At 46.7% G+C, this 27951-nt stretch overlaps 1 protein-coding gene across 6 annotated transcripts in view; it reads left to right on the top strand.

Annotated features, from left to right (window-relative positions):
• The first annotated feature begins 3437 nt into the window (after nt 1–3437).
• Nucleotides 3438–27951, top strand: part of LOC125709666 (RNA-binding motif, single-stranded-interacting protein 1-like) — a 37856-nt gene continuing 13342 nt past the window's right edge. For 4 of the 6 annotated variants that reach the window (XM_048978333.1, XM_048978329.1, XM_048978332.1 and 1 more), the window contains exons 1-3: nt 9940–10215; nt 23252–23427; nt 27633–27691. In XM_048978333.1, coding sequence (XP_048834290.1) covers nt 9955–10215; nt 23252–23427; nt 27633–27691 — 496 coding nt within the window. In that variant the 5' untranslated portion in view covers nt 9940–9954. Of the gene's footprint in view, nt 3684–9939; nt 10216–16061; nt 16459–23251; nt 23428–27632; nt 27692–27951 lie in introns of those variants that run through there. The other 2 variants (XM_048978334.1, XM_048978335.1) reach the window with 2 other exon arrangements.

Here is a 27951-nt window from a genome sequence, read left to right as displayed (position 1 = left end):
TGGCAGTTAATATGTTTTTATCAATCACTCAAAAAGACATAAACTGCTATATATTAAATTCTGACCGAAAATTCAAAAATCCCAAATTGCCTGTAGGTTAAATCTCTTTGAATGCACAAAAATAGAACATAAATACCTACTGACTGATGCTTCCATGAGATGATATAATTATCCTGAATAAAATTTGTTTTTTATCCAGAAAGCTGTAGGATTCACAAACTGTAAGATTATCCCAGAAAACACAGTAGAATCTCGATTCATCTGAGACGAGGGTTCGAGTGATTCATAACTGGACATTTAATATTGCATGTTTAAATCGGAAACTCATATAGAACCTTTCAGAAAGAGGCTGAATCTTCAGGGCACAAAATGATGGACTATCCTACACAGGAAGTGACCCGGAGCAAGTAAATTTAGTGATGTAACCGTGGCAGCAGTTTCCACCTCATGACACCGGGAAGATTAACATCCGGAGGGACCTGGCAACGATTATGGGCGTTGCTGCCAACTTATCTACGTCTATGACATCAGAGTCCGAAGGGAACCATTTTCAAATGATTTCTGAGGTGAATTAGAGGCAGGTACCTTCAGAACCATGTGCCGAAATCCAATTAGCCACTAATGGGGCATAAACAAGGATGTCAATAGTGGGTCATCAACTGGAACATTTGGTTAGCCAACCATTAGCAGCACTGGCACACTGACTGGTGTCACTGTCAGGCAGGTTAGGGTGGTGATACCGAATCTTACTGCTATCCGATCTTCCTGTTTCTGGGTTTTGATGGCCTCGATGAGTCAACGCTGAAAGTCACTCCGGATGAGTCAGCCATTTTTCAGAATGTCAGTATTAATCGTAGGTCCTCTGGGATTAAGTGCTGCGAATTCCTGCAGTGTCACCAACAGAGCTGTCGTCCGCTGAGTCATCAATATTCCCTCACGTTTACAACCTCGTTGTCCCCTATGATGACCCAAGATGGGTCTTACTGAAAATAATTCATACGAGTGAAGTAATTTCTTGAAAACTTGCGACAGGTGAACCAGGTATCGCCCAGGCAAGAATTATTGCGAAATGCACTAATGACAGCAAACACTCAACCTTTAATGGCATATTTTCTTGTGAACTCATGAAAATCAAAGATTTGTTGTTTAAAAGCAGGCGTGATGTGTCATTCAGGACTTATTAACTGATAATGCTGTATATCTGTTCTTTTAAGCCTTATGGTGGAGGCAGAACAATTCAAAACAATAGCTGGGTGGCAGAATGGAACAGCTCTCTGAAGCGTGGTTTAATATATGGTATGAAAGACGGAGGTGTTAGTCACCGTCACTGGGACGCCCAGCAGAGCAAACCCAACCAAGCTGACCCATCTGCAGCCCTGTGGTTGGATCACTTGGTCTCCGGGCTGAACGGGGTGTCTGTTTGTCAGAGGTTGTGAGGTGTGTCTGCGTGTTCCTCTTGCACAGTGGTGGCATTGCGTGCTCACCCACCTACATATCTCCACGCCAGGACCGGGTGTGTGTGTGTATGTGTGTGTGTGGGTGTGTGTGCTGCTTGCTGGCCTGCAGTCCACGTGATGCTGAGCGGCAGCCCCTGCACTCGCATTTGCCTTTGGCTGCCAAGCCTGCATTTGCGCTTGTCTTCCATGAACAATCCCGCCATTCCTGAGGATGTCTTTGCTCAGACTGTGATGTTATTCTCTGTCTGTCCTGAACACAAAAAGATACCATCAGGGCAGTCGGAGGGTCATGGACACCTGAGCAGATTCAGGAACCCCAGCATGTAAATCAGAGCTGCAAAATTTACTGCTGGGGGCCATTCACTGAACAAAATCTATTGAGCTTCCCCCCCCCTACCCCCGATCCGCCACTTGGCAAAAGTTTTTGTCCAGAAGCCTAGAATGTCTAGCTACACCTCCCAATATCATGTTAGCATTTGTGTTTTGCAAGTTTTCCATCTATGTCATTCCCATGTCCTTGGACGGAAATTCCCATGATTGTGTGTGTGTGTGTGTGTGTATGTGCTAATGCCACTTTATATGTGTGAAGTCCACAGAATTCCCCTGCCCTTATGCGGATCTGGCCGTAACCCCCCCCGGCCCCCCCCCCCACCTCCACACACAGGCTGGGCTCTTCCGCTCCACTGTCACTGGGCTCTCCTGCCACCGCACAGACCAGGGCAGCACCAGCAGAACCAGGACTCGGCCCCTATATTTCTCAACACCCCGGCTATATGATCCGGAACGAAAACCCGCTGTGAATGTTCAGTGCAGCACAGAAACCCGGAATAGCCAATCTGTGGTGAGTCAGTACGGAAAAGTTTGAGGAATTGTTCCCGTTGCCTTGAAATGACCCGTCAGAATTCACTTCCTAACCCTAAACCACATATATCCACCCCATACCCCCACCATTCCTGATTTTATATTAATTGTAATAAGGCACTAATACCATTTTTAAAGAGCCAAACCCTCATTAAGTCCTGCAATACATTCAAAAGAGTGTATACAGTATTATTCGCTGTGGATGGTTCAGTATTGATTTCCATCTGTTAGCGTGGAATGTTCTTGAATATTTTGCTCAAAATATGTATCGAGAGCATTTTACAATTACAAAGAGGGCGGAATGAGGTTTTTGCTTGCAAGAAAGATCCAAACAAAGCTAAATTCATTCCAAATGTCTGTCTGGTATCCATCGCTGTGTTCGCCTCTCTCGCGTGAATAAAACTAGGACTCCACAGCAAGGGGATCCCAAAATATATATTGTGGTTGCAGCTGAATATGTCAGGAATGTGAGCGTCGAAGAGCTCTGCGGACAGGTCTAACAGGCACCCGCCTCACCGGCCAGATCGCTGGCCGTGCCCTCGCTGCAGGTTCATCGAAATCGCCAGCAGATCCGTGTTTTATTTCATCCTGCAGGTGCTGTTAGGAATCATCACCGCTCTGTCACTGATCCAAATCTCAAGAAGACATGACTAGGCCCTAGAAAGTTCTTCCATTTAGAGTTAGGAGTGCCCTTCCGAACACCCCTCCAGCAAAATTCTGACTGAGGACATTATTGGTGACCACTTAGGTGGCTGGCTAATTTATTAACTATCCAAATATCAATATCTTAATGAGGGAGAGTGCATAAAGTATGCTACTCGTTTTAAAAATGAAAGATCAATAAAGATGACAAGCAATTATTACATACACTAGAATTATTCATACGATGCCGGCTGTGAAGGCGTCCCTCCGTTCGTTTCAGCGGTCTACAAAGAAGCGTCTTTATACGAATCTATAGCTGTAATTGTAAAGATGTGCGGAGCTCCCCGAAGAAATAAATGGCACCGTCGATTTAATTAATAATTTAACAAATTCATTATTAAAACGCCTTTCAACGGATCGGGCCTTAATGAGATCTACATTAACACGGATTAAATCAAACGTGCACGGTCCCGGATCTTGCTTTGCTAGGCTGCAGAGCCGGGCGGCGCGGGGAAGCTCGCGCGTGCCCTCGCTGCTCAGTCTCTCTTTGGGTGGGGGTGTGAGCCGGGATTTAGGACAAGCGGAACGGAACCGGGGGAAACGCAGGGCTGACATCCAGTTCCTGCGCGCTGCCTCTAAACTTGGATCTTCATGGGAAAAGAGTGGAAACGGCAGATGTACCCCCAGTATAATTACTACTATCCTCAATACCTGCCGACTAAGGTAATAAAAAAGGCTGATCGGCGAGCGCATCGGGAGATTGGAGGTTCATGTCTGCGGCTCATTGTTACTTCTTTCAGTATTTTTGAAGTTTTCGCACTTAACGCGATCGATCTTGTAACGGGAATAATATATGTCGGATTTCGGGAGTGGCTTTTAATGCCGAATTTGCAGTCGTGTTTCTAAGTGATAGATTAGGGGGGTGATTCTGTTTGTTTTGCGTTTAATCTTAAATTATAGCCGCACGCTTCCATGTTTCAAGGATAATCAGAAAAATAACCTTGCAGATTTTTTCCCGATCTTTTTTTTTTTTTACTACTATATCTCCATTTATAGTAGTGATCATGTAGATAACTGATGTTTCCCCTTCTTGTTTGGAAGTCTAGCTGTTTGTGAATAGCTACATTAAAGACCTTGCAGTACAAAGAAAAGGCTGATGTGAACAACGGGATTTTCGGCTTTTGTGAACATTATGATAAATTAATTTTCTGTTTTCTTGCACGCTTTCGGTTTAGTTGTAGGACTTGTGCCAAAGCTTATCTGCACAGTGCAGTCTTGCTGCGTCCATAATGCGCGCCTGTTGAGCAGTTACTGAAGTTCAAGTTCATGGTCGTCATACGGGACTTTTGCTTTTCAATCCTCTGCGTTACATCCATGTTTTCTTTTAAACTTTCATGTCTCATGTCGTGGCTCATTTCGAAACTGAATGTTTACGTAGCTTTCGATTTTTTTTTCTTTTTGCAGTTTCGGGCATGTTTTAAAGAACTTTAGCCGTGGTGTAGAACCAAGATTATTTTATTACATTTTTTCTTTTTAACATCTGTTGTTTCAAGACGGCAATTGTGTACATTGCGTGTTTACTTGGGCCTTTGTTACTTGTTTAGGCATTGAACGTTAATGTGGTTTGAACTATCGTTACTATGAGAAAGTATTAGGAAATTGTCACTGCAAGCTCTTTTGGGTAACTTAAAACCCTATAAAAATGGGAGTGTGTTAGTGATGGACTAGAAGGCAGCATCAATTAGATAATGAGTCATAGGAGGTCCAGCCCTGTGCCGAACCCTCCGCGGGATCTGGATACCTCTCAGTTTAGGCGTGTGCGAGCATTTATCTTGTAATCCCTAAAACCGAAAACCTGCAGCTCACCTACAGAACCGAGAGCAGGAATGTGAACCCTACGTGTTTGGCCCAAGTGTTCAATGGAGTCACCCATATTATGAATATCCATAATATAAATATTGAAAAATTAAAAGGCATTTAGTGAATCGTGTGAAGGAAAATATAGAAAAGACGATAATATTCTAAGTGGTAAATGGCGGAGAATCATATTGTTTACTTAATCCGTCCTTAACCAAAATTCTCGGGGGTGTTTGTCAAAGCAAAATTTCTCAGTTGGCTAGGTTAACTTAAGCTAGACGTCGTGATTGTTAAAGAATCTTCACATCACAACAGACCCACAAATTTATGGCTGCTGATGTCAACTCGGCAAGAGATCTGTAAGGAAGCAGAGGTGTGGGATTTTGTATGCTATCATCAAAATGCTGGTGGATCGAGTATCAAGATCTAAGACTCACCCTGGTGATCAATGCTGCAGGTCAGTCACATCGCAGAGGGACTGTAGGCTGTTTTGTTACTCCCCAGGAATCAGTAGGGTTCATTTAGGTGAAAAATAAGAGCCGCCGGCATTTGGTTGGTGTAAACGCTTTACTAATTGGGCCACTTTGCAGTCAGCGTATCTGAAAAAGCAGATGCGAAGAAATCGTCCTCGGTAACAGTACCGCACTGGGATTCCTCTGATGCAGGTGTCAGTGTGAAATTAACATGCTGTTGTGTCAGTTGCTGCATCTGACACTTTCCCGAATTGCTTTAGATCAGAGGTGTAAAATGGAGGAGGGGGGGGGCTTGTCTGCTAGTTTTTATTATGTTCTTTGGGGCTGCAATGATTTGCCCAGTTTAAAGATAAATATGACTTATTAGTGGCCTTACATTTGCCTCTGCTGTTATAAATTGACGAGTGAGAGGATCCAGTCGCAGAAGGTTTTATTTCTAGAACTGTACTCCAAGACACAAGACCGTACATAATAGAGCAGGAAAGCGTACCGCGAAGATAAACCAAAGTCCAAAAACCCACTCATGCCGGAGGTCCAGTCAATGCGAAACAGAGAAAGTTAACCAAATCCAAGACAATAACCAAGAACAGCAAGGCAATAGCTGAAACAAAAGCTGTACACAAAAGCGCATAACCAGCGACTGGCTGACCGCGCTTTCTCTCTGTTTGCGTCACTTTGGACGAAGGCATCTGATAAATAAATAAAATGTGAAATGTAAATAATCAGACAATGACAGATTAGTGTGATGCGAACATGCAGTACCTCACAATAAACTAAAGTACTCCGGAGTGAACGAGTCCTAAGCTACGTGTGCGCTACAGCCGGGACTAGGTGGTAGTGGCAACGAAATATGTAGGATAAAATGTTAATTTAGTCATTAAAACTTTCCCCAATTAGCGCTAATAAGGTAAATATCTTTCTTAAGCAATGGGGTCATAGTTTTATGCACAGGTTAGGCAGACAATGTGATGATTTATAGAAATGCAGAACTGAAAAGTTGTATTTCTTTTAAAATGTGCCTGTTTACGACTTGACATTCTCCTTATTCTGTATCTTGATGCATTACGAAAGCTCGAAGTTACGCGTGCTCAGCTTTCAACACGAGCGTGTCGACGGTACCCTGTGGTTAATTTCCCCACCTTTTTAATCGGTTTTCCTGATTAATTTTAAGAGCTGCAGCGGGGACTAAAAGTTAATGGCTTTAGAATAACAGCTAAAATTCAATGCCTCTGTGCAGGATGGTATTCTGCCAACGGAATAAAGGGCCTTTTGTCCCGCCAGTCATCGGTGAAATCCCCGTAACCTTCGGGGACAACAGAGCGCGCAATCAGCCAATTAAAAACAGCGCTGGGTGTCCTATCTGTTGGTGGCGCGTCCTTGTTAACCTTAACCTCCGACCGGGGGGTTCTGGGAGGGGGTTAAGCGTGTTAATTGCCGTCGGATATAACGTGCAGCATACGAAACAATGGGATTGTGCATCAGGCAAAAAAAAGCCGTGAGCACGGGTTACAATGCAGCTTGGAGAGCCGCCGGGCTGTGAAGGGCGCACCATCAAATGTGTCGCTTGCAGTCGGGCTAAAATGGGCGGCCTTTGTGCTGCTCTTGACTCTGGTCCTTGAAACTTTTGACAGGAGAAGAATGAGGGCCAGCTCGCTGCCTACGGACTGTCCGATCGCTGAAAAGAGCGAGCTTTAGCTGGGAGGCTGGTCGGGATTTTCTGATTCACGCCGGCACTGAATCCTTGAGTCCTGCAAAGACCCGCATGGCGACACAAATATACATTTAAATTCGTGTTCCGATCATGACCCCGTTTATTAAAACCTCCCAGTGAGATTGGCGTGCCGCTGGGCGCAAATAAATCGGACCCTCATTTTAAGCGTTCAAGATAAGCGGTATGGGAGCCACATTTATTTTGGTTTTAATTAATTCCGTCAGTGTCATTATTTCGCTCTGAACATATTTTTGAACACAATTCGTTTTTTTTTTTTGAACATGCATACGAGTGAAAATGGGGATTCCCATTGCGACGCATTTTTGATATCTTAAAGAAAAACACGTTCTAGTTATTTTAACACATCATCGATCTGAATGAGAAACGAAGATTTAATAACACTTGTGTTTTATTGAATTTTTGCCCGGGTTTCGCCGTAAATTTTTATAATACCGAACAAATTGAACTGGAGGTCTGTGGAGTTTTCCCTGCTAGATGTCTGGGACATCATTCTTTGGAAAGTTATTTGGCTGGATTACTTTTATTGGAAGAAGAGTCTGACGTGTCTGAATGCAATTTTACAGTAAATATCAGTAAATATTACGTTGCCATATCACTCTGAACATTGTGCTCTCAATCACTGAAAGTACCCAAAACTCAATGTTCTTGTAATGGAGAATCGTAATTTGTTGTATGCCTTGATGTTTTATTGCAGTTTTTCACGCATTGCACAAATTTAACGTCTATACTTTGCCAGGATCAACACCATTTGTTCGCCCGCTGAGCTCCCCCCTCCTGTTTAGATGTGGTGGATTTCGACACGTTGGGACTATTATAATAAAACCGCAGAAGGCTGTTTTCCCAGCAATCAAAGAGTCGGGGGGGCAAATCAGCTTTTGGATGGCATCCAGCACTGTTACCAGATGTGCAAACTATAGCCCCAAACGCCCTTTAAACGTCCATGTTGAACGCTTTGTAATGGAACTAAATGAACTCATAAGAAATGGTTTTAAATATATGTGCTCCACATAGATAGTGGGTCAACTTTCACTCTACCTTGTGATCCGTGCTGACTTATTAAGCCCTAGGAAATGGCGTAATTTACTGTCTTGACCATTGTAAATTAAGTTGTCATCTTGTCAGCTAAACTCGTTCTGAGGGGTATATGCCCTTGGCGTAACATGCATGTACCGTCTGGGCGATTAAAAAGCAAGACATCTTGGTTAATAGCGAATTTCTTAGGTTCAAACGGGAGACGAATGCGATACTGTGTTTTTCTGATCAGTGAGTCCCACGAAACATTTACATGGTTATTGGGGAAAAAAACATGAAATCCGGAGCAGGTAAAACGACCGACTAACTCGTGTCATATTTAACCTCCAGCGTTTATTTTCTTCCCGCTCAGACATATTAAACTGGCAAGGGTGAGTAATATATTTAAAATGTTTTGGTCGGTTTGCTTACACCATTCACGGGTGTGTCAATTCTGTAATCATCTTAAAAAAATCCAGAGTCTTAGGATTTATAATAAAGTATTTAACATCACTGCTTCTGCAGCTCTCTGGTCCAGTATGGGAAACTGGCTGCATGTTGTTGCCTGTTGATATATCCAAATGTATAATGTACGCTGTGACAGAAGACCGTTGTGTTGCATTGTCCATCAGGAACGTGCCTAGCTGTAGGCGTTAGGAAACTCTTGTGGAGTTAGGTGTCTGTAGACCAGCACCTCTCCCATAATCATAGTTGTCTGAATTCTGCTGTAGTGTAGTATCACTGTCACGTCATAATTCCGTTGCATGTTTTCTAGGTTAGTGGTTAAAACCTCTTCTCTGGGGCCCCCTCTCCCCCCACCTCTTCTTTGTATTTGTTACACCCCCCGCGGTACACCTGATTCTGCTAATTAATTGCTCATCAAGCCCTTGATAAACCAATTCAGGTGCACTGATGGAGGATCGTAAACACGTAGCATAGCTGCCGACCCTAGAGGAGAGACTGGCTCGCTGTCGGTTTCATCCAGGACTATATTTATTTGTCCCAGTCTGTGATGCATCCTCCAGTATCCCGCTACACTGATCCCACACTACAGAGCCCTAAGTGACAGTTACGGAGGTGAAATAAGTTACCCAGAAATGAGATGCGCTTGCGTCCCGCGCTTGGTGTAACATTTTCTCTGCTGCAGCCCCATGGCATTTATTGACTTGAATTGGCAAGTCCGTCCTCCTGCTCTGGAGAAAATAGCTTAACCATGACGACCTCCATAGAAACCAAAGGTCCCTTCTTGAGCAATGGACTGTTGACAGCAAAACGCAACAGGACGATATTGTATCTCAGATGGCTGTCGCCCAAGTAAACATCATCCACCATCTGAACGAAGGCCTGGTCTCTGTGTCATGTGACTCCCACCCCCCTTCTCCAGGGACCAGTGTGTTTGATGGAGGGAGGATTAATTCTTCATTGTGACAGAGTGTCCAATAACACAGGAGTTCCCAAATCTGGTCCAGGCACAAAACACAGGGTTGTTAAATCCTTTTGTTTAGAATCTGGCTCCATCTTTAACTAAACAAAATTATTGAACATAATTGCACAAATCATTTTTTAAATGATGTTTATATATATGTATTTTTAAATATTACAAACTGAATGATGCAAGACTTACACAAGGTAACAAGCCTCACCATCTGAATGTTACAGATCTATGTTTAAACTTAAACTGTTGCAAATTACAGTTATTTCAGCAATCGAATTACGTGTGAAGCTGCTTGATTCACTCGAGGACAGCAGGAGGCGTGGCGGCTAGGGACCTTGTCATTCTCAGTGAGGAGGAGGACCGTCCTTGTATGGCTGGATAATATACTGATTCATATATTTGCAGAGTGAGGTGCAGGTCGTCGCCGCCTCTTTGCTGTATGTATGGTATTTACGCTCCTGATTCGAGGCACTCGAAGCCCTTTTTATGTGCCTTCCTGCCCCACCCCCACCGCGCATACGCACGCAACTGCACCTCCCTCGGAGGCAGGTTTCTCGACTCACTGCAACAGCCAGCCAGTCTTCCTGCGCACGGGGCGTGCTTGCGCGTAAGCGCGCACACGCGCACACGTACGCAGTCGCGCGCTGCCAGCCCAGCGTGACGCCCCCGGAGCTGTCAGAGATGCTTCCCCCCCCGCCTCACAAGGGCTTCAGCTCCCGCGCCCACCTCTCGCAGCCGGCCAGGAAGGTAAATACGGCTTGTTTTTTGCCCGAGTTCTTTCGCAGTCCCCGTCCCTTGTTGTCTCTCTCTCCCTCTCCCTCCTCCTGTCAGTAATGACCGGAGCTGGAGGTTATGTTGGGGAAGAGGAAGTTACACGGGGAGAAGTTCGAGCTCTTTAAAAGGAAGTGTCGGTCCCCTCCGCGACGGCAGCCCGAGCCCCCGTCTGATGTCGCTCGGGACCCCTCGCGCGCATTACGTTGCCCCTTGCCAGTTTAGAGGAGAAAGCGAGGGATCATTTTACACGGCTCACAACTTTTTAAAGAGATTAGCTGACCAGCGGAGGTGGGGTTTAGGGTACGGAATGATGCTTTTGGCTTTTCTATCTTCATGTGTGTTTGTACAACCGGAGTTTCCCGTAAACAGCCATTAGGGGATCTGACGGAGATCCAGGGAGGGACGGAAGCTCTGCTGGTTTCTTCGGCAAGCAGGAGAAATGAAAATGAAAGGGGAGAGAGAGGAGGGGCGACTTGTTCTGGATCATTTGTGTGCTCTGTAGGCTCAGCAGACAGCTGTGTTGTGTCAAAACAACCACATTAGGAAGTAATGTGAGGTTTCGAGCCTGTGTGGTTTTTGCCAGGCCTTTACGGAAAAGCCCTCCGCAGGTCCGACAGATCTGAAGAACAAATAGCGGTATTGCGACCTCGTTTGGGAGGGACAGTATTGCAAGAGGCAGTATGTTTTTTTTTTTTTTTTTTGTTTTTGTTTTTTTTCTGGTTTCCTTAGCAGACTCCAAACAAAATCTGTGCAAAACCTATGGGTTCATGTTTCCTCTAGCTTATGAAGCAGCAGGATTAATGTGGGGATCTGATATTTTCTGGGAAGGTTTTTAAAATAAAGTTGACATACCCAAGATAATATCAACCCAGTTTTCCAATGTATTGGTACAGGGACTCAAGACATCTGTCCATTAATGAAATTCCATTACAATTACACAACATACTGTTCTACAAAGGATTGCTATTAATTTTATCCTAAACTGTAAAACTAATGAGACGGTAGGTTATCGCCAGGAATGTCGTATTTACCAGTTATGTTGTAATGAGTGATACTGAAATATTTTTGTGTAGCAGCATTCCACAGCCAGAAATGCAGACAGAAACGTTATACATTAGCATGTTTCCATTCAGAAGAGGGTGTTTCACTCACTGCCCGCTCACTGGCAGTGACCTCTGCACAGTGCTGATTCCCGTCTCTGTCCTCTGCCACCATACACCGCGCCTCTCCCCCGCCTCCGCCCCAGACCTTCTACTGCTGTTTCTGACCTCTGCCATTGTGAAAATCTCTGCTACATTGTAGTTCTGTTGTAAGCAGGACCGGGGTAGCAATTGGTACCGTCATTGTCACTGGAAGGTTCTGGGGCTCTGAGTATGGTACCCTGTTATACCATCAATGGCGATCATGCGGGCTGTGGAGCGTGGTCGGGGCTGAGTGAGCTGGCCACGTGTGGGGTACCCAGGACGTGTGAGGGGTATGCAGACAGCCAACACCAAAGGGGCGACACTGCCTGGAGAAGAAGGGAGCCTTAAAATAACGTTGTCAGAGATAGAGGAGCACCGAAGCTATTGGTTCACAGGTTGTGAACCGCTAAGTACGAGTCCCTGGAGGGGGAAGTGCTGTTGTACCCTAGAGCAAAGTCTGTGAAGTGCAAAAACTGTAAGGTGCTTTGGACAATATTATGAGCTGGTAGCAATGAAATGTACAGGTAAGAGTGACAAGAGAAGAAATGTCATGGTTATTGAGTAACATTTTTGAAAAGGTTCTGACTGGAGAATGATATTTATATTTTTTTCATTTCTCATGAATGATTTTGGGTGGTAGTGCTGCCTGACACCTCCAGGCTGCCTGGTTCGAATCTAGCCTTGGGTCTGTGTGTGCAGTTTGCGTGTTCTCCTTGTGCTGTGGTGCTTTCCACCCACAGACGGTACCTGTAGTGTAAGATTGTACATGCAAGTGTGCACCTGTGTGGGCCCTGTGATGATCTGGCATCCTGTTCAGGATGTACCCCAGCATGGCTCCCTACGTCACCCGGGACAGGCTCCAGGCTGCCCCCATGACCAGCTCCAATCAAGATCAATGGTTTTATAAATAGAAATAAGTTCAAAAAACCCCTCTTGCTTCACTTTTGACTCACTGCTCTGAGCCTGTTGTTGACATTGCCGTGTTTACAGTCATCAGAGGAACAGATGTCGTGAGCCGCGTTAGCCGTTAGCGCCAGGGCCGCCAGACTCGCTAGAGGAAACGTGCGAGGCGTACGGACAGTAAGTGTCCACCGAGCTTCGGCGACGCTAATCTAGCTAGCGGGGAGGTTGGCGTCGGAGCTCAGTCTTTGGGTCGCGCTGTTCGTTTTGAGGACAGGAAATGCAGCAAGGTAAGCGAAGGTATCTCTGCAGACTCTTCCCCCCCCAAATAGGGCTTTTAATGAGCCAAAGTGTCCATTCTGTTTTTATTTTTTGATATTTATTTTCTCCTGTAGATAAATATCGTTCTTTCAGTGCAGGGACCTACCTCCTCAGGGTGTGTATGGCTTTAATACTGGTGGCGGGAAGCTGCTTCTTGGTTCATTTCTGTCCCAGTCCAGGTGTTTTCTACTTACCGCCTCTTTTCTGCCACAGGAATGTTTGTGATTTGGCTGCGTGGCTGAGTGACTCTCTCTCTCTCTCTCTCTCTCTCTCTCTCTCTCGCTCTCTCTCTCTCTCTCTCGCTCTCTCTCTCTCTCGCTCTCTCTCGCTCTCTCTCGCTCTCTCTCGCTCTCTCCCCCTCCCCCCCTCCCCCGTGGTCCGTGGCAGCTGTTAGCCAGTGGCGTGCCTGGCGACACAGGCAGCTGGGGGCCACCTCCCCGGCTGTGACTCGCCAACCAGAACTTCCAGTTCTGACACGGCAACCGGCGGTTCCGGTTCACACCGTCGCGCCGGCCTGTTTTTCGGAGCGTGTCCAGGGGGCGGGGAAAGGAGACAGTTGCGTACATATCAGAATTGCTTTATTGGCCCTCGTCTCTGTCATTTGCTTAAGGGAGGGGCGCGACCTCTACTATCCGCAGGTGTGACTCCTGAGCTGGATTCCACAGCACATGTCTTGAATTTCTTGGGCTGTCCCCACTGTCCGTTGTGTGTCCCTGTGGGAAATTTAATACAATAGTGAGGGGGGAATATGTATGTGTCTGTGACGTGGGTTGGAAAACTGGTGCGGTCAATTGCTTCATATTGGAGGGGAATTGAATTGAATTCGACTGAATCACAATCACCGTTCCACCATTACTAGTATTAAAACGTGATTCATCCAAGTGCATTGAATGCATGAGCAAAATGTTAAGCATGTCTCCCTCGCTTTCGTCTGCCGCGACTCGATTGTTTGGTTTTTACGTACCTTCATTAATGTTTGGGACAAACACATTGTTGAACGGCAGTGTTTTGTAACCTGGACCCATAACTTCGACAGGAATTTTCTTAGGGTTGGGAAATTGCATTGCAGTATTGAGCATATGATTGCAGCTTCACTTCCTAAACCTGAAATTGGAATAATCTGGATGCAGTTCCCTTTGTCCTGGTTTGTGTCCAACCTGCTTTTTGTTTAACAGGGACAATCAGGGATTTAGCAGGAAGAAGCATTTGCAGTCTTTCAGTGTTGTGAGAGGAAAGAGAAAGGTTCAGTTAAATTGTTCTTTTTTATTCCCTGTTGCAAATGATTTATAATGCACTTTACACGAAAGCCTTTATGTGCTGGTCGTCGTTCTCTCTCTCGATTTTAAATCACCTCTGTAATAAGCAGACATCTTCTCTCCTGTTTGAGTCATTTGCACGTCACGAGATCGAAGGTGACGTTTCCGCAGTATGAGACGACTCGATCCTCCCGGGATCGTCGTTCCTGTGTTATTTTTGGGACGGTGTCCCTGGGAGTTTTCCCATCCCATGCGACGTGGTTGCCATTGCCGTCGCAGTTAGCCGCAGTTAGCCAGATTGGCAGTGGACGCCAGTGTATTTACGGCTTCACCTGATTTTTATATCATCTGTACAAACACTGTTAATAAACACTGGCGCCTAACAAACGGAAAGTACGTGGGCGGAGTGTGGAGAGGTTTGCATAGGGATATTGCATCCATCCATTCAGCTTCCAACTGCTTATCGATTACGAAGCTGTTGGAGCCTGGAGCTCATCCCAGGAAGCACAGGGCATGTGACTTTGGACGGGGCACCGGTTCACCGCGAGAGGCTTGGATGGTCACTCGCATTCTTCTGTTATCTTTCAATTGGGCTATTTCCTAAATGGATGCCTATATTTACATTTGTCTGCAGCTTTTACCTATTTGACAGACTGTTCTTCCAGACTGATCTATGTCAGTACATGCTCGTTTAACAGTGAAATAAAAGTGAAATAAAATATTATTAGTAGTGGTGGTGGTAGTGGTGTGCTCCTCTCCGTCTGTAGCGCCCCCCTCTTTTGTTGGCAAAAGTGCTCTAGCTAACGTGTGGCATCATTAATAATAGATGGTGAGACGTCAGAGTGCCGACTGTTTGAACAGAGTAGCATCTCTTTATCAGAGGGACCGGAGGCTCTCCAGTTTCTCCCGATGCGTCTCCCCGTCCCACTTGTGTCCGTTCACCACTTCCTCTTTGGAGTTATCTGGTGTTCAGCATCATGGACCAACATGGAGAATTAGGAACATTGCTGTTTGCTTTAGAAGTTGTACCTTTTACAATGTTTATTTAATGCATTTGTGTGTGTCTGTGGGTGGGATGAAGGCTTCTGTGTGTGTGTGTGTGTGTGTGTGTGTGTGTGTGTGTGTGTGTGTGTGTGTGTGTGTGTGTGTGTGTGTGTGTTAGCCTAACCCTCAGGTCATAGGTGACCAAAGGTTTCCTCCATTTAGGCTTTTATGAGGTTTTCGGGAGCGTGTGGTGAGGGGGTGCTGTGGGTTGTATGGGATTATGTGTTGCTGTGGGGGAGGGGTGACCAAATTCAGTCTGTCATGTCATTCAATCATGGAAATAGGACTATTGAGGGTCACTGCCATAGCATAGTAACTGATTGAAAATAGCATTAAATTAATTCTGGCTGCTGTGACCTTTAGTGTGGTTTACAGCAAGCTGAGCTCTCATCCCAGTTGAATATGTAGGAGACCGGGACAACATAAATGACATCGCGACGTCACCATTGAAATGTAAATGTCAGGGGATTGTCCTCAGGGTGCTTCGTGAAAAGCCTCAGACAAATATTTGGTCAGAGTTAAAAAGGGTGGGGTTGTGGATTTAGGGCCATACACACCTTTTAAACGTGTAAAATTTTGTCATACGACTGTGCTTTTCTGTAGCTGAGTTGAGGAGCGTTTTCTCTACGTGTGACTCATATGCCCCTTGGCCTTGTAAGAGACGGGTATTGTCGATAATTGAGAGAGGTTTAGGTTTAGCTGGAGTTCTCCCAGCATGGTGATGTTGATAAAAGTTTAATTTCTTTAGTTCAATGAAAGAAAAGTTGGCGCACACTCTAACTGCCTCCTGTTAAACTGTAGCGAAATAGACCCTGTTAGAATTATGAATGAAACGACATGTTCTTTGTTACTTGCGAAACTGTAAAAATTGCCTTCGGATTTCCACCGCTTTGACTACGGAGCAGTTTATGGCCACTGCATGGAATGCGTGGTATGCATTCCGGAATGAACTAACCTAGGCTGGCGGGGATAGCCATGGGGCACGGTAGCGTTATCGACACTTCCATCGGTAAGCAAAGAGCTTGCTGTCGCATGGTAGAATTTGTATTTTTTTATTAGTTTCACATATGTATGTCTTGTGTTTGAATAGTTGTATTGTTTAATCGAAAGTACGGTGCAGGATATTCTATGCAAACCCTGCGTGACATAGCCAAGTGGTTCCTTCCACGGTGGGTGGGTCCTTGCTGCGGCGAACTGAAGGGGGATCAATGAACTCAGCTGAATGTACTAGTCGGGCGATCGAAGTTAAGATTGATCTTGGATACATTGTTATCTTTCCCTGGCATAGCGATTATTTCGGTGACGAATACACGCAAGAATAAGGATTACAGTGGATCGCTTCGTAATATTTAGCTGTATGTTGCATTTAGCTCCGATTCACAACTTTACTTAACCAGGCTTGTGGATACAAATACATAAAATAAACGCGGGGTGTTGGAGAAACTGAAAATAAAATTAGGATGATTTTTTCAAATACGGTAAACCCAGTCAGGACTACGTACCGCAAGCAGGTAAGATAAACTTGATTTTTTTTGCTAGGAAGCGAACGATCGATGGTTACACAGCAGTTTCGAACCGTGGTAAATAGGCCAATAGATGTACTTTACACCTTCGGGACGGGGTGCTGCAATAACAACTGATTTCTAAAATATTTTTTGCACATAATATATGCTATTGGGAGAGTTATATCTGTGCCTTATTTGTATCCTGGCATTGGCACATATTTTTATACATTTTAACCTTTATTTAAACTCAGTCGTTCTGCGCTGGTTGGTCATTTAAGTCTCAAGTCGGACATACCAGGGGTCAATATTTTTCGACTTACTCCAAAACTACTTGGCCGTAGCCTCACAGTGTGTTATTTTTATTGCTGTTGTCATTTTTAGACGTCTGTGGGTGATTATGAGAGATGGATAGTGTCCGCAGTTGGAATCGGCTCCTCAAAAACAGTCTAATTACTATATACAATGGAGTCCAATAATAATCAATTAGCTGGCAGAAACATCGCATTTAATGGATTATATCATTAAACTGTAATTTTTTAAAACGAATTTTCTTTTCCCCCATACACCATGTTGACATTTGCTGGTAAAATCGTTAGCCTTCGGAAACGCACGCATTCCTCGATTTGGACATTATTCATCGAGGTGACCTACAGCCGACTTTGATTTTCACGGATTGAAAATGACCAATGAAATATTGTCCAGCTGCATGATTTAGCGCGGGTGATGCGGTGCAGCACATTCTGGGTGATTTAGACGGGATTTACGAAATGATCCTCTATTAGTTATTTCACCCAGCATCGATGTAATGGAAAAAATACTGCCCTCGTTATATAGTAAGCCTCGCTTCCCTTTTCCTTATAACTTCTTCAGACACTTCCAGCATGTTCATGTTCATCCCTACTAAGTTTTAGCTTGCCGTTTCGGTCAGTTTTAGCCACAGTGCTTGATTTTATTTTATTTGTCCACGGGTTGAACTCTCGGTAGGAGATTAAAGAAATCGGATGTGAATCGCCAGTATGCGGTAGACTTTGATGAACCGGTCTCGGTCGCCGTGGGTGGAGGAATTAGAAGTGGGCTGGGGCTCGCTGGGCGAGGCTTGTTATTGGAAACCTCGTGGGTTGCCGTTGTGGATACGACGCACTCGGGCGGTCTGGAGCAGCCAGATAAGCAGAGGGATGCACTAGCTACCGCCATCCGCGTCGTCAAACCCCCCAGTCCCAGCTCTGCCCCGGGCTGCCGTCGCCGGACTATTTATGTGTGTGCGTAATTATGTGCGCTTGTGTATATTTATGCATATGTATGTATTTACCCACCCTATAGCGCCCAAGGCCGCTTGTCCGGCGTGGCAGCCCCGCGTCCTTTGGTGCGGTGATCAGATGATCGGTTGTCACGAACGGGGTCTTGTATTGCGGCCGTAACAAATTATATCACAAGATCTACAGCAGACACCGTGTGCTCCGGTCTCCCTGAGCAACAGAGAGGGCTGACCTTCCAAGAATTGTGTTTGACATTTTCCAGAATTTGCCGAGATTCACTTTTTAAGGTTTTATCATCGCTTGTGGTTATTAATGTTATGTTTATTTGGTAGGACCACGCATTTAGGCCTCGTTGTCTGATTTTCTCCAAATCTTGTTTAAATAAATGTACCAGAATTAAGTCTTGACTATTCCATAAATTACAGTCCCATCTGTATGAAACAAAAAGGTTTCACATAACATGGTACCTGTTACTTAATGAACAGTGCTGAGTTGCATCCTGAAAAAGACTTTGACAGCTTCTTACTTTTAAGACGCTGGGTAGAAGGAAGGCTTTGGTCTGAGTTATTTTCCTCTATCAGCTTGAGGGAGAATATTAAAATGGTGACATGCGTAGTTATGGGGGACTCGCTGATTACAGGGTGGGGAAAAAAACTGTCAGTGTCCAGTCCATGAACCCATGATTTAACAGCCGGAGAATCCAGTCAGTATCTCATTGCCTGTCAGTGTCGGGTGGTTGAAAGGTCACCCCCCCCCCCCCCCCCCATTAAGGAAGCCCACCATGGAAGCGGGGCCAATCTGTTACGGCAGCTTCCGCTTCTGACCCTGCTTCAGGCACGCCAGCCTTGACCTCTTCCCTCCGCCACGGCCATTTTGGAAGCACTGAGTGTGCCGTGCTTTAAGCGGGACCCTGTGGGATCCTGCAGGATCCCTGAAATCTTGTTTGCAGCCTCCTCATAAAGATCACTTTCTTGTTTTAATTTGGCCTGTCTTCCTCACTTATTTCCTTATTTTTAGTGCTACAGGTTGTTAATGTGGACGTTGCACTTTGCTCCGGGAGCGCCTCGCGCTTGATTAATAGGAGCACTGCGGATGCACGCCAGATTTGGGTCCTTCTTCGCCTGGGCTAATTGGATGCTTTCTCGGTACAAAGTGGGTCAGCAAGCCAGAAAGTGTGCAATTGTTCCCCCGGCGTTGGCGAGAGGCACTCTGCTCCAGAGGCCGCTTGTTAGTCCTCGATCTGACCCCCCCCTCCCGCCCACCCACTTGGTTATGCTTCTGCTCTGCGGAAAAGGTGGTATGCGGGGTAGGTGCTGTCAAAACTGTTGCTTGACAATTAACTGTGTTGAGTCAAGGGGACTGCTGTGACTTTTTGTTCAAATGAGGGCATTAGGTCCCAATTAGGAGTCATCATCTGTGATCTTAAGCTCTAGAAATGACTGAAGGTTGGGGCCGGGGGCTTTATGACCTGGAAGGGTGAATTCCTGGGCAACATAAAATGGCATGTCCACCGAGAGCTGGACATACAGAGATTGCAGAAGTGCCCTGATAGGTGGCGTCTGCATATTTACCAGAGGGCCTGTTTTTGGAGGAGAGTCCAGTTGCATTTTGCATTTGAGAGTCTCCCTTCCCACACGTGAGCTAAGGTGTGGATCGTAGGTGGCACGTGCAAGTTGCCATCTTGCTCTCAGTTGCCAGTATGTTTCCCCCCATGATGCGGTAGATTTATTGGGGAAACTGGGGTTTTAAAAGATCACACAGTTTAGGGGTTGCGTGGAATAAATTTATTAGGGAAAGTGCATAAGGCCAGAATTTTCAGTTCTGGAAATTGATTGGTTTGCATACAAAAAAACCAGTGATTCTCTGAGGCATAAATTCTGCTCTCTGCCATTTCCCAGTAGAAAGTTAAACACACCAGCATACTTTTGTTTTCAACTGGGAGTTTTTTTCCTGGAAAACAAAGGGACCATTCTCTTTTTAATATGCCGTTCTAGGTATTTGAGTAAAACAGTTTCTTTTGGTTATGTGAGAACAGCTCAGAAAATGAATAAACTGTCATTTTAGGTATAATATCCCTTTTAATGTTTCCTCAGGTTTTTTTCTGCCATAAAACTTTATTGATTGAAAATATTCATATATGCCATTTTTTTAAAACTGTTTCCTGTTCTTAAATCATGTTCTGATGTTTGAGGTGTTTCTCAGGTGCTGTAACGGTCAGCTGTGCTAACTTCATGTTCCGTTTCAGATTTGGGACATCATCAGAAATCGTCTCCTTTACCGATGTAAATTTTTCTGTGATTATGAGCTTTACTGCTCCTCGATAGAGTTGTTCATCCAAATCACTGTGGTCTTTTCACGTTCCTCTGGGTTTTTTTTCCTTTATAAATGACCTAGACAGGCTTTTGTTGTTGAAATGCTGCTTACGGAATTGGAATAGAGTTCTGGAAAAAGAGCCCTTTCTGGTTCCGATGGTGGATCCGTGGTTCCCGTTCGCGCATACCTGTGTTCGGGGGCCCAAGCATTCCCAGCCGAGGTGCCCTGTGTGCCCTGCGTCGTTATGCCTGTAGCTGTCCGTCTCCAAGACTGCAGTGGCGGGGTGGGGGGGGTCGGGGGCTGGTAAAGCACTTAAGCTGTTTTGACGGGGAGGCGAACAAAGACGCAAACGCCAAGTCGCCACGGGTCGTCCCGCGGCTGACTGTCGCCGCCGAGGCCTGTGCATGTCGTTAGGGGGCCAGAGCTGACGGTCGCCCCGCTTGGAAATCGCACCGTCTGCTCCCAGCCTCGCGTTGCAGCCCCGTCCCGCCAGGCATGCCGATAAATACATCCCTGTCGCCGAATGCTGCTCGTCCCCCCCGCCCTGCGGTGTAATGCCACACACACGGATGCCGAGGAGCTGATGTAACCCTGATATTCCTTCTTGGGGGGGAGAACTCGGCATGAGAATGAGGAAAAAAGATTGAGGCCATTTTATTTACATGCAAGATCATGGCACTTGGAGCTATTGTGAGTTTGCTGATAGTCCCCATCATTGGATGGAAAGCAATGGTTATTTGTGCGCGATAATTTTCTGAATAACTGTTTACCAGTTGTCACCTTCGATCTCATTCGCAGTATGTTGTTTGAGTCTGCGGAGATTCGTTCGCCTTGTGGGGGCTTGAGACAATACAGACATGTGGACACAGTCATATTTTCTTGACCGGAGAGGAATTTTTAAAGGCCTTGTTGTTTTTAAATGTCGTTGGTGTCGTAAGAATCGCACTGCAGATCGGGGGCTCCGGCGTGCACGCAGCTAGGGAAAGGCGAAGCCTGGGCGCCTGGAAAGCAGATAGCGAGCCCCCACCCCCAGGATTGAAGGAGTCCGAGTCCCACAGGAGAGACCCTGGACTTGGCTTACGGCCAGCTGAAAATGGCTGCTTTCAGTCAGTACTTCATGCTTCAGATTCCATGCGTTTCCTGGGGATGTGGGGGGGGGGGGGGGGTGTGGGTGTTGGGGGAGGGGAGCCATCTCACACATGCAGAAGTTTAGGAAGCACGCCATATTCGGCCTGCCTCTGCTAGCTGGACGTCATCCTGTATTCCTCATGCGGGGGTAGGAATACGGAGGATCGCTGTTGTGTGTGTCTGTCTTTGAATGAAGGTGACACTGTTGTTATGGTGATTTGATACTCCCCCCCCCCCCCTCCCTTCATTCTGTTCGGCCATTTAATATGTTCGGCTCCTAGCGGTCACATTTTATTACCAGTGGGTGACCGGGGGTAGAATTAACGACTCTCATAGTCCTTCTGGTCCCATGATCAAAATATTGCTCCGTTTGGCAAGTGCGAAATCGCATACCCCGTGATATGTGATTTGCGCTGGGCTGTGGTAGGGGGATCCACTGAAATTCAATAACTTTTACAGTTAGCAGTTTGCTACTATTAGCATTTCCATGTTTTCCTAGCCAGGGTTACATTATGAAGGCTCTCTGTTATTTCTGTTGCCCTGCAAAGACCTCTGGGTAATAAAGAGCTGCAGGAGTTGTTGTTTTTCGTGCAGACATGACTGGGTGGGAACCTTTATTTGGAAAGTTAAATGACAGCCTGATAGACAGTCTGGAATAATACACACTGGGTGTGGATACTGACGACTTGCAAAGTGCAATAAATGTGAACTTCCAGTCGTAATGTCACGACTTAAGCTGCAGAAACAGCCGCCCAGATTGAGATGCAACGGCTGTGTTCTTACAGATGTGTAGGAACTTGCCTGGTGATCAACAAAATGAGCTTTCATTTGTAGGTGGCAGTCTCGCATCTGTTATGTTGGCTGTTTTTTCTTAGCAGTGAATGAGGGGGTGAAGAGAGGAAGGGTGGGAACCATGCGATTCTGACGCGATGCTGGGGGGTGTGGGGCTCTGGAAGTGGAAGCCGACTTGTTTGGTCAGTTGTCTGTGGCGGGAGTGTTTACACAGAGACACACACACACACACACAGAGACACACACACACACACACAGAGACACACACACAGACAGGGCTAATGCTATGCTATGCTAATCCTGCTGCAACTGTGCCACCCACGCTATGCTAATGTGCTAAGCCCGCTGGATGCGTGGTTGCACCATCCTGATGCGCGATGCCTGTTGCGAGTGCCTCCGTAGCGTCACGCTAATGAGCATAGACTGCCGCTTCAGTAGCTGCTGGCGCCAGGATAATGCACGACGCCTTCTGCATGCGCAAATGCACCGCCGGCGCTGCGCTAACGTCCGGGGCCTGCCACTTCCTTAGCTTTCAGCGCTTTGCTACCGTGTCAAGCCTGCTGCCTGTGGAGCTGCTGCATCCAGGCTATGCTGTCGTCCGGAGCCTGCCGCTTGGGTAACCGTTGGCGCTATGCTAATGCGCGAAGCCTGCTACGTGCGCAGCAGCCACGGCTGCACCAGGCCGAGGCGCCAAGCCTTCTGCAGCGCTGGCTTGCATTGTGCTTGCATGCAGTACCTGCCACTTCTACAGCTGTCAGCGCCATGCTAATGGGTAAAGCTCTACACGTGGAGTCGTCTCATCGACGCTACGCTGACATGCAGAGCCTGTCTCTTCTGCGGCCGCATGCGTACAGCCCCCTACGTGTGCAGCCGCAGTGCTGGTGCTAATGCACAGAGCTATCAGTTCCCTTAACTGTCCTGTAGGGCAGCCAGGAAGTGTCTACCGAGTTCAGGTCCAGGACAGGGGGGCGACACTCTGGACCTAAGATCCCGCCCCCCTGCGTCCAGCCGCATCTACATCGTAGCTGGATTCTATCTTGTTCCGACGGTCTCCCCATCCACGCTGTCCTGCATTTCGTCCTTGACTTTGGCATAAACGTTTATGCGGCTAATTAATGCCCGCTGATATAAAATGTTATGTGATTCTTTTTAAGGCGGGGGGGGGGGGGGGGGTGGTCCTTCCGCTTGTGTAAAAAAAAAAAAAAAAAGTCTCTTAGCCGTTCTTGAAGTTGTATTACTGTGAACTAGCATGATTTTGAGACCGATCCAGTACTGATCCCCCTGTATGCTTCCCCCCCCCCCCCCCGCAGCCCCCAGCTGTGCCCTCCGGCCCACCCATGGCCCCCCCCAGCCCCAGCAGCAGCGCCAACCACAGCAGCAGCAACAGCAGCACGGCGGGCTGGGATCAGCTGAGCAAGACCAATCTGTACATCCGGGGTCTGCCGCCCGCAACCACTGACCACGACCTGGTCAAGCTCTGCCAGCCGTGAGTAACCAGTGATCCCTCTGGCCACGGCGTAGCACAGGAAGCGCAGAGCCCACCTGATAATTATATTTCGGCCATGGTATTGGGGGGGGGGGGGGCGGCCATTTTTAACTTGAAACTGAGCGCGAAGCACAGTTAGCATGTCGTCATGCTAATGAACAGGAGATATTTTATACTTACAGAGCTCACAGAAAGTCCTGGGGTGCTTGCTTAATTCTGTACAAACACTGCAAATTTAGTGGTTGCATAAGAAAAACCATTACTTCATTCGTTTACAAAAAGTATTAGGAACAACTGGAAGTTTTAAAGTGAATTATTCAGATACTTATAAATTGAAACCCAAATTATAGTTCTAAAGGAGCTGTTCTGATTTAGAAAGTTCATTGACAAGTAGTTGGCTGCTTTTTAATTAGTAACAACTTTGCATGTAACATAAAACACCAAACCTTTGTGTTTAGTATCCCTTTGGGAGCCAGTGACTACAATTGAAATTAATAGCCGAATGGCAAAAACAGAACTGAATGAGTTAAAAAATCATGACAATAAAAAGAAAATGTCTGCGGAAGATATGTGCAGATATGTTACACATTGCTTGTCAATGGACTTTTGTTATGAAACCAATAAATTTCGAACACTTAAGCATTCCAACACTTTCTGTGAGTGCTGCATGAAATCAGAGGACCCCCTAAAATCACCCTGAAGCGATTACTTCAGATTTGTTTCCATCAAAAAGTCCTTCAGAAAAATGTGAGTGAAGGGGCCATTTTAATTTACAATATTAATTTAAATCAGATTTTTGTAAATTTAATTATATACAATATGTGATGCGTAATTTAATTAAAGGAGTAATTATATTAATGCAGCAGCTGGTATTCCGGTATATTGCCATGTAACCTGGCTGTGAGAGACCTTTTGTCCTGTATCGTAACTAATCTGTGGTCATGCATGTATGTTGGATTTAAACAGTTTAGAGCACAGCTGGGTGCCTATAGAGGCCCAGTTTTGTGTGTTAATCCACATTGTGTCCTCTGCACTAAAAGCTAAAAGCAGTATTGGGGGGGGCTGGGTGTTATAGTGACAGACCGCAGCATGGTTGGTCACGCTGGGGAGTCTCCGAGGGCGATCGGTTTTAATTTGTGGGGAGAAATGACACGGCAGCCTGGGAGGGGGGGGCATGGGGAGTGGTTCCAGCTGACAGAATGGCGGGCAGAATCATTGTATTTCGCTGAGCTACGGTGACCTTAGAACCTTCATGCCCCCACCATCATGCCCCCACCTCCCCATCACTCCTCACTGCGGTGTCTCGCTTGTTGCCGTGGGAAACGTCTGTGAGTGAGATTCCGGTCTCTGGGGGCGCCCTAAGGCAGACTTTAAGAGTGGGGATTAATGCTAGGTGGTGGCGTTTGGGGTCAGCCGGTGCCTCCCCCCAACCCGTGTTCACGGCTCCCAGCTAATCCATGTCCAGATACTTGAAAGGTTTGACCTCTGACCTCTCCCTGCCAGCCCACTCGCTGTTGTCATTACTGGCGATTAGGTGGTATGTGCTAATCAAGATGTTTTTAAAGACCCTTCATGGCAGCTTAAAACTGCAGTGCTGCAGTTACGCTTGCGCTGTGCACTATGCGCGGGATGGCAGCGGTGCGGGACCCACCCATTTGGCCACTGCGTTGGTGCGTGTGTCCCACTGGGCCCCACCTCCAGCCATGACTGCCAGCACATTTTCGGACCGGGAATTTTGCTTGCATGCCTGCTCGTTTCCCTGCAGCATAACATGAGTGTGTCATGTGGATAGCGTGCGTGTGGCTGTGTGTTTTGTATTGAAACCTTACACAGTAGTGGTATCTGTGTGGGGTTCAGCCGCAAGACGCTCCAGTTTTGCATCTCCCCGCCTCCTCAGGAGCTTGGAGCAGTGCATGCCTGTCTCTGCATTACACCGCAGTGTGGGTGAAGGACACCTTTCCACCACTGGTGTCTGCGTCTTTTTCTACTCAAGTGTGAGATGCATGGTAACTGGAGTCTCAGGAGATCAGAAAAACCAGCCAGACCATCCGGCTGAGGGTTCGCCCACTGCGTTGTCATGGGAAGTGGGAAGGCTATAACAGCAGCTGATGTCGCCCCAATTAACCCCCCACTCCTTAAACGCTCTGTCCATGCAGCATGGAGCCAGTGTGCCTTTAGTCATGGCCCGCCTCTCCCCAGGCCACCCCCTCTGGAATACTAATCAGCCACTACGACTCGCTCGTTCGTCTTGCTGCGTGGACTGTCACATCGCGTCCTCTTCGCGGTCCAAAATTCTCACTTCATTTCTTAATCTTTGGGCACTCAGTTTATCGTAAATTCATGAAGCTTGCAGAAATGCAGAGCACGCTGTCTAACCATTTTCCATAACCGCTTACTCGGATGCGGGATTGCAGTGGCGGGGACAGGAAGTGAACGCACGGCCCTGGAGCCGTGAGACCGCTGTGCTGTCCCTTACAGAATATAATTAGTGATTAATATTAATAAAGATGGATAACCAGCTGAGTCGGCACCCTGTAAATGAAAACCTGCTGTTATCCTGCATCTCTACGTAACAGCTCTTTCATTACATGGTGTTTCTTGCAATTATCTGCAAACTGCTCTTTGGGACGTACCCACAAATTATCATTTTTTCCATTTCTGTGAGAGGGCTTGTTGTTTAATGGCACCGCCGTGATTCTTATCTGATTAATATAACACAGTTGGCCTCCAGATACGGTCCCCGTGATTCATTCGCAGTGGTAGGATGACTGCAGAAGCGCACGGTTCTGCTGGGGTCCTGCTCGCAGGCAGATTTGCATCGGTGTTTCCGCTTGGGGGGGGTGGCCCTCTCTGACTCGTGACGAGGTGCAGAAGACAGGCTGACAGCCTTGATCCTGCCCAGCTGTAGGGGTTGGAACAGCAGGTCACCCAGCTGCCTGTGCACGCTTGTTTGTGTGAACCACACTCATGTTGCATTTGGCATCTTTGGGTCAAGGTTTATTCACGTGTACGCTGCCCGATCGCTTCCCGGAAAGGGCCAAAGGTCAGCATTTTCTCTGACAGGAGCTCTCCTCTGCTTTCAGTCGGCTTCTGGGGCCTGCGTCATGCTTCCCGGCTCCCATTGGGCCTTGCAGTTCCGGTAGGCATGTTTCCGGATGCTGGAAAAAGCCCTCGCCCATATCCTCATTTTTGTGACGCATCTTGAATGCAAGTTTCTTCTCCGTTATCCTAACTTCTCGCAGCTGAGGGCTGGGCATGCTTGTTCTCTCCGCCTTTTTGACCACTAACCAGCGCAGTGCAGTATGAATTCCCGCATTCCTGCGAGGCCAGGGCAGCTAGCCATGGCGCTAACCAGAGGCACTGCGCTGGAGGGCTCATTTGCGGGATGTTCTGCTCTGCCCCTGGCATGCTGGAAGGGCCGTCTTTCGGTCTGTGGATTTTATGATGTTATTTCACTGCATTTGCTTCAGTTTTCAGTGAAATGCGAGTTCCTCAGTCCAGATGAGCAAACCAAAGTCCTCAAGCAGAGGCACGCTGGGGTGTGCATAATGACTGATGGGATTTATCCTCATGAGTTAAAGACTGCTGTTTTACACCTCTTGAGTGGGGGGGGGGCACCCTTCAGTCAGTCGTAAACATTTGCTTCAGTAAAAATCCCTTTCTCTAAAATAAGTACTAAATACCATAATGCAGAAGTGTCTTTGAAGCAAGGAAATGTGTAAATGGTTCCAGTGAGCATGAACTGTATCATGTAGCTAAAAGTTTAAATGTTTTCTAACAGTTTTATTTAAGATGTCGAACCTCCCTCCTCACTTCCCGTTCAGTCATTCTGCTGATCGTTGACATTCACACTGGCCGTCTCAGAATCATCAGCATGTCACCTGTATTAAGACAGACTCCTCCTCCTTAACTTTTGACCCCTGGCATTTACTGGGTGGCCCAGGTGGACAGCGTGCCGCCGACGTGCATTGACAGTCTTTGTGGTCGAAATGGGGGTGGTGGTGTGTGTTTTTTTTTTTTTTCCCCAGGGACAAAAGGCTTTTGGTTGGCGATTTGGGCTGTCGGCTCCTTCTGACACCCATGCACCCTCTCCCAGATCTCCTTGCTGCTCTTTTGTCGGGGTGATGTCGCCACTAGCAGCAGAGACGCTGCTCTACACTGGTCTCTGCTTGAACTCGGCCAACGATACAATTCTCTGTTCGCAGGTACGGGAAGATCGTTTCGACGAAGGCCATCCTTGACAAGACAACAAACAAATGCAAAGGTATGTATCGTTGATTGCTTGGATTTCACCTCATCATAAGGTGTGTGTGCGTGCGTGTGTGTGTGTGTTGCGGGATTGAGGGGTCTCCAGGCTGTGTTGTTCATTCACTTCAGACTAATTTTGATCCTGGGTACCAAGTCCTGTAAAGAATGTGTTACAGACCCGCATGGATAGTAGACAGTCATAGTTAAGTATCATGTAGTTAAATCAGATCTGGGAAATGGCTTATTTGTGTGTGTGGTTATGGTTCTTTAGCTCTG

This window comes from Brienomyrus brachyistius, chromosome 16 (genome assembly GCF_023856365.1).
Source record: "Brienomyrus brachyistius isolate T26 chromosome 16, BBRACH_0.4, whole genome shotgun sequence".
Classification (NCBI taxonomy): Eukaryota; Metazoa; Chordata; class Actinopteri; order Osteoglossiformes; family Mormyridae; genus Brienomyrus; species Brienomyrus brachyistius.
This window is presented reverse-complemented; position numbering and strand designations above follow the sequence as displayed.